Below are 7,059 nucleotides of genomic sequence, written 5' to 3'. Positions count from 1 at the left end.
TGGAGTAAGCGTGACTGTTATCTTTAGAATCTGACTCATCTATGCTCATTTGCATATTGAAAAAACCGGCTGTAATTAAGGTGCCATGCCTCAGTGGCAGATAATTTTAGGTGATTTGGGGAGGACCTATAACCCTTTAACAGCAGGTATTACTGGTGGGCCGGGTAAAATTCTGGTGACAGGTCTTCTTTCTGTTTCTTTATTGTGAATGCAAAGACACTTATCTCTATCAAGACACTTAAATGTCTTTACAGGACCTTTCATACATCATTGTATTTCATTGAATCTGGAGTGTGATGTGCAATAGCCAATAGATATTTGAGAACACAAGACTAAACTTTGTGCTCTAAGACCAAGATCCTTCCTTTCAAGGGTTCTAATGTAGTGGCTAGAGAAACCCAATCAACTTTCTAAACCTTGCCAGTTCTTGGAGCTTGTACTTTGTCTGAAGCAGTGAATCTCCTACATATGGTGGCAACAGTCTCCAATGTTCAGCCTCCGTAGATTTCATGTTACTTTTCTCGTGAGTTCTTGCATATTTAAAATAAAATGGACAACACATGGATGCCTCCAATGTTGTTGGGAAACAGTTTTTTTTTTTAAATTCACACAAAGCCATCTAAATAACTAAGATATGTTTGATGTTATGACAGATCAGTGTTTGTGATGGGGCACCTTGTATGCTGCTATGTTTAGAGGATACAGGTAAGGATCTCTTAAAAGTGATTGACCTAACATCTGCCATCTTGAATTATACTGAAATACCACCCATCTTTCCTACCGAAAGTAGTGTCGTTTTTATTTTACAGAGAATTAAAAATAACTAGAGCTAACAGTCTGATTTCCTGAATCCCGATATCTCCTGATCCGATTCAAGGGGAAGAACAACGGGGCTACGACCAGTCAGTCCGCTGTAGCAAGGTGGATAAAATTATCTATTTCCATTTGCAGCAAGAAAACATTCCAGCAGCAACGGGTATTAAGCCCCATTCTACCAGAGGCATTTCCTCCTCCTGGGCAGAAAAAGTATCTGCATCAATAGATCATATTTCTAGATGCTACATGGATGCTATATTATATATATGAATATAAAATAAAATCATGGACCTTCATATTAGGTTCTTATAACTGAAAGTCCTAACATACCAACTGATGTCCCGGAGGGGAGGGACCCCCCTTTTATTGGCTTCACGTTGTTCCTGTCTCTGGAAGAGGCAGGGAATCCCTCCTGTCAGTGCCGTTGTGGAGATCTATGGGAAATGCAATTACCGATGAGAGTAATTTTTAATTAGCATATTTTTAAAGTTTACTTTTGAAGCTAAGACACCATGGAAAACACATAACATTGCTACAATCACATTGCCTGGATCTAGTATGTTTAATTTCAATTGGAAATTTCAATCTTTTCCTCTCGCACTGGTGAAGAGGATTCTCTCTACCTTTTAAGACACCTAATATCTACATAGAGTCCTTTGAACTGCTGTCACAGAGGTTCTTTTGTTTGGTCTGCACATAGTCTTTATCAAAGGGAAACCATCTTTATAGGGAGTAAAGTAACTCCTCTGTATAAAGCTGCTCCCTGCAGCTGTAAAATTTGTCACTTATTTTACATGTTTATTAAAAGTACTTTTCTTAAATGTTCTTTGACACTGATAGATCTATTGGCAACATATCGTGACACAATACAAATCTGTATGCTTTAACTTCTGATGCAAGTCTAAAATTATAGTAAGGGATGATAAGGGATGAATGTTATTGGTAAAAATCTAAGAATGAATATTTGTCATCTAAATATATTATTCTTTTAATTGTCTCAACACCTTGAAAGAAGTAAACCATCAAAATCCATAATGATAAACCAGTAATTAACTGGGTGGCTAAATATGGTGTAATGTATACAATTGGGGAGTATGTATTTGGAGGCTGTAGTGGGCTTTAATGTATATTTATATTGGGGTCCTGTATGTAATCAGTTCAGGAGGTCTGGTGTATATATAAGTTGTGGGTGCTGTACTTACTATAATGTATTAAGGGGATTACATAAAGGATATTTTATGTGTGTTTTTTAGGAGCACAGTGTGGAGATGCTGCACAAAGCTGAAGACTTTTGGTAGTGAATTAATCAGCGAAAAACCATGGCCAGGCAAATTAACCCACAAAACGAAATATATTTTCACAAACTGCCATTAGAAAGCATTCCCCCTATCCCTATATTGTCCCTCTACATGCCTGTAAACTTAAGCAATCAAGTACTAAAGCTGTATGCAAATGGACTGTGAGATGTCCAATGAGTCATTATCATATTCAGCTTTCCAGCTTATGCAGGAGAGGGAGGCACAGCCACACCCCCAGTGCTTGACTGACAGTCTGTATAATGATGCGACACTCCTGCTGCTGGCTCCTCTATGTGCTTTCTGGTGCTGGCACCCCCTGCAGCCTGTGTGTGTATGAGAAACAACTGCTCCAGGATGCAGCAAAGTTATAACAGAACATGTCAGGTACTTGTGTATTAGAAGTTTTGTAATAGTGGCCAACCCCTTTAAATTTCTTTTTGTAGTCTGTTTGTTTTGTGCTAAGGATCATTGTCCTGTAGCATGACCCTGTTTTGTTCAAGTTTTAGCTGCTACATTGATGGCTTCTAATTGCGCTACAAAATACTATAACAGGACCAAAATTATCTACCTTATATACTCGTGTATAAGCAGAGTTTTTCAGCACAAACGTCCCCTTGGCATATACACGAGTCAATACTTGTAAAAAAAATAATTAAAAATGGACAAAAAAAAAAAAAATTATATACACTCACCCTCCGGTGGCCCCGATGCGCAGTGCTGCTACCCCAATGTCATCGCGGCTCCTCTTCTGGCTTCCCAGCTCCTCTACTTGCTTCCGCGCCGTCTTCGGTCTTCTTTAACATCGTGCTGGGCGCCGCCATTGTTAGCAGCGGCGCGTCATACTAGGCGCCGCACGGGAGAGAACAACACGATGTTAAAGAAGACAGAAGACGGCGCGGAAGCAAGAAGAGGAGCCGGGAAGCCAGAAGATGAGCCGCGATGACATCGGGGGAGCAGTGCTGCGCATCGGGGCCACCCGAGGGTGAGTAAATAAGTTTTTTTTTTTTTTTTTTAAATTCTGGGCTGACTGTATACTACTGGGGGCACGCTGTATACTACTGGGGGGCAGGCTGGGGTGGCTGTATACTACTGGGGGCAGGCTGGCTATATACTTGGCTGGGTCTGTGACCAATGCATTTACCACCCTCGGCTTATACTCGAGTCAATAGGTTTTCCCAGTTTTTGGTGGTAACATTAGGGGTCTCAGCTTATACTACAGTATATACGGTAGATATAAATACACACAGTAAACTTGTTTATAATGGGAATCTGTTATACCTTTCTGGCATATTGTCCACTGTGGTCAGCAGTGAACATACACATTTAGGCCTCTTGCACATTAACTTTTTGCAGTCCATTTTGTGGGTAACTAAGGTCTCGATTTAATGGTCTCATACTCATTGAAGTTTTTTTTCCTAGTGTGGTGTTAGGGTCCATTGTCAGTGGCTTTAATTAAAGGTCCTGTCCTATTCTTAGCGGTTTTGTGTCTAGTGCCTTCACATTCAAGGCTACGGGTCTTCAGTTTTTTGCAAATTGCTCAAGTTATCAGTTTTTACAGAAGGTGGTTATGAAATAAAGCAAAACAAAAGGGTGTAAAACAATGTATAAAAACTGAACTACAAGCCCTATTAGCAAATAACCATACAGGTTAGTGAATAAACATTTTACACATAGTGGTGACTGACCCCCCTACAGAAAGTGTACACCCATGACGCTTAGCATCATTCAAGAGTTTAAATAATACTTTTCTTCACCGTTCCTTCAAAGTGTTTACCAGTTGAGTGACATAACTTGCTGTCCAGAAAGTGCACCTTGTATTAAAGAAAAATACTGAGGATTTAAATTATTCAATGCTGTGTTTATTCAAGCTAAAAATAGACAAAATTATATTGAGCGTCATGTACAGTAAACATACATGGAGAAATATGTACATTTCAGTATTCAGAGAGATTGAGTAACCTCCACTTTTCATTGTGACAATAATACAGCTCGATACTAAAGAAAGACACAGTCACTTTTTTTGTCTAAGCACATTAACAACACAGAAAAGCCTTAGAAAATATAGGTCGCAATCATCCGGCTCATAATGGAGGGAGCGTGCATAGATAAAATCCTGACCCTGCTATCTGCAAAATGGCCACCGGTGTCTTGAACTGCCAAAACCTAGAGTATGTATCTTTTCTGTATATTACAAGGCACAAACCACAATAGGCTCAGAGTTATCTTGGACAGTCATTGGAACTGCTCACCACTGCCAGTCACGGTGGATAACAGTTCAAGATGTGTCAGAAAACTACATGACCTCATGTAACAAGAAGATATTAAAGAGGGCATTACAGTTTTGCACAGAAAACATGTCCCTTACCTGTACGACTAGGTACAATGCGAGATAGAAGGTTATCCCCCTTTATAGAAACACAGAATTGATTAAAAATCACAGGCTCTGTTACATGAAAAGTGAAATCCAATCTGCAGACAGCGTGTTACAGAGCAGGAGGAGCAGATTTATATAGAATGTGTTGATAAAGTCTCATGTACAGATGAAGCACAATGCAAAAATAGCAAAAAAAAAATTGCAGCTTTGACTATATACACAAAAACATCTTTGTAAATAAACCAACTGAAGAAGTAAAGAATTCAGAAAAGCTAAGCCCAACCCCTTCATCAAACACAGTTCTTATAACACAGGGAAATATCTGGCATACACATTTATTCAATGTAAATCCATTTCTATCATCCTTTTAGATTGGAATTTTTTTTTTAATCTGCTAAAATCTTTAAAATCATAAGCCAAACCACTGAAAAACAAGGAGAGAAAAAAGGTAGTCTAATCAAGAGTATTAATCAAAATCTTTATTAGAAATACAATGATTAAAAATATGCTTAAAATACAAATAAATAGTAATGTATTCCAAATGAGACAAAAAGGTACTACCAGGTAGAGAAGCCACACAAATAAGTGTACAAGACAATATAGAATTATATCGTAACAGGTCTTCAAAGATGGTATAACATTAAGTACCAGGAATGGCATAAAACTAGTTGTAATATGCATGCAAAGCTAAACATGGAGAGCCAAAACATCTATGCAACAGTGATAATCAAATGGCCCCTTCCTACAAATACTGCACAAAGTAAACTAAGCAACACTTCCACAAGTGCAAATAAGAAGATCCTGCAATAGTGGGCAACAACACTACCTGGCGTCACTCCGGAGGCATTTCTAATAAACATTTCATTCACACTCTTGATTAGACTGTCTTTTTCTCTCCTTGTTTTTCGGTAGTTTGGTTCATGGTTCTCCTGTGGAGAGTGGGTCCAGCTTTGAGCTCTGGTTTTATGTGCAGGCTTGCCATGATTATTTAATATGTATAATAGTATGTTATTGGTTTAATATTTAAAATCTTTAAAAGTCTATAGACATTAAATGACAAATCTTAAAAGTGTTGGACACTCTTTTACATGAGCTGCCCCATGTGCCTTTACTGCCTTGTGGATAATCCCCGAATGTTTACCAAGTGAGCCACCCCTGAGCTCTGCTGTATAGGAGGAGCTGCAGCAGCAGTCATGATGCTCACTCCCCCTCCCCTCTTTCTGTTAGTGAGAAGACAGACACAGTGGGAAACACCATGAGGACAGCCTATAGCAGTGAGAAAGTTGTGTATATATGAAGAGGGTAAAACGGTGAAGCTCTCCAAGGAGGCAAAGACACAGGTACATACTGTATAAATGCAGAGACATGTATAATGGAAGAAACTTATTAAAAAGTGTCCACCCCCTCTGAATTTAAAAGTAGTAAAAATTTACCAGTGACACACTAGGAGGAAACCAAAAGTGTTGGTTTCTGCTGCATAGAACACCTAGAATCTGCAGCAAAAATTGACACATTTCAGATTCTTAACCTGCAGCAGAAATAATTATCCTGTTATCCGTATAAAAAATGCATTATATAATACAATATTGGAGAAGCTTTACATGTTTTTTTTCACACTAATTTGGCACATGTTCTGTGTCAGAATCGGTATGAAATGATACCTACTATCCGCCTGCACCACTTCCAGTTCATAAGGCTTAGAACTTCCCCACGTGTGGAATTCTTTGTCACTAGAGAAAAAGAACCATAAGGTCCATATCTACTGTGTTCTCAGCAATGAAACTGTGGAGGTCGTCATTAAATGGGTCTATATCTACAAGCAAACTTGCAACAATTCATCCTCAATTCAATCTGTTATCTTAAGTTTAGACTTCAATATTGCTAAGTAAGGACATAAGACGTATTGTGGCAGCCTAAAATGCACAGACATAATGTAAAAGATTAATTTCATAATTGGAGTATTGATTGTGGATGATAGTCAATAAATAGGTAACACAATCCATCATGCATAAAATAAACCATTATCTGGAATGAATTAAAAAAAAAAAACGTTTGCGGCATAAAGTACTGAAGTAATCTGGAAAGTAAAAAGAGAAGTTATCTGAAAAGGCAACATTTTCCTGCATAGCCGCATAGTGTTTTCCTTGTATTCTCCGTTCTATTCACAAGGAGTAATAAAATCATCATATTTCATGATGGATAGGCCTTCCTGTAGCACATCTATTAGCGGTCCACCAGAATCTGAATGTGAAAACTAAGATGCATCTTGAACTTGAACAGTGTTTAATGGCTCCGTTTCAACTCTGCCATTGGTTCCAGGTGCTGTTGGTTCTCTCTTTTTAGCTAAACACTTTCTAAGCATAAGCCCGAATTCTGCTAGAAATGCAAAGGAGGCAAAGAATCCAAAAGCCTAAAAAGATAGAAAAGAGACATTTAAAGGTTTCTGTAATAATGCAGCATAGCCCCTCTACTGTCTCTTCTGCCCCTCCCAATCTCCTGGATACAATTCTTATTATTATAGGGGCTTTGTAAATGTACTTAATGTATACAGGAGTCTAAAAGATGGGTCAT

At 38.4% G+C, this 7,059-nt stretch overlaps 1 protein-coding gene across 1 annotated transcript in view; it reads right to left on the bottom strand.

The window, feature by feature from the left end:
• Positions 1-3,951: 3,951 nt before the first annotated feature.
• Positions 3,952-7,059, bottom strand: part of CMTM6 (CKLF like MARVEL transmembrane domain containing 6) — a 31,076-nt gene continuing 27,968 nt past the window's right edge. Inside the window, exon 4 of the mRNA XM_072153565.1 lies at positions 3,952-6,898. Within this exon, the coding sequence (XP_072009666.1) occupies positions 6,743-6,898 (156 nt within the window). The 3' untranslated portion in view covers positions 3,952-6,742. The remainder of the gene's footprint in view (positions 6,899-7,059) is intronic.

This window comes from Engystomops pustulosus, chromosome 5, assembly GCF_040894005.1.
Source record: "Engystomops pustulosus chromosome 5, aEngPut4.maternal, whole genome shotgun sequence".
NCBI classification, from domain to species: Eukaryota; Metazoa; Chordata; class Amphibia; order Anura; family Leptodactylidae; genus Engystomops; species Engystomops pustulosus.
This window is presented reverse-complemented; position numbering and strand designations above follow the sequence as displayed.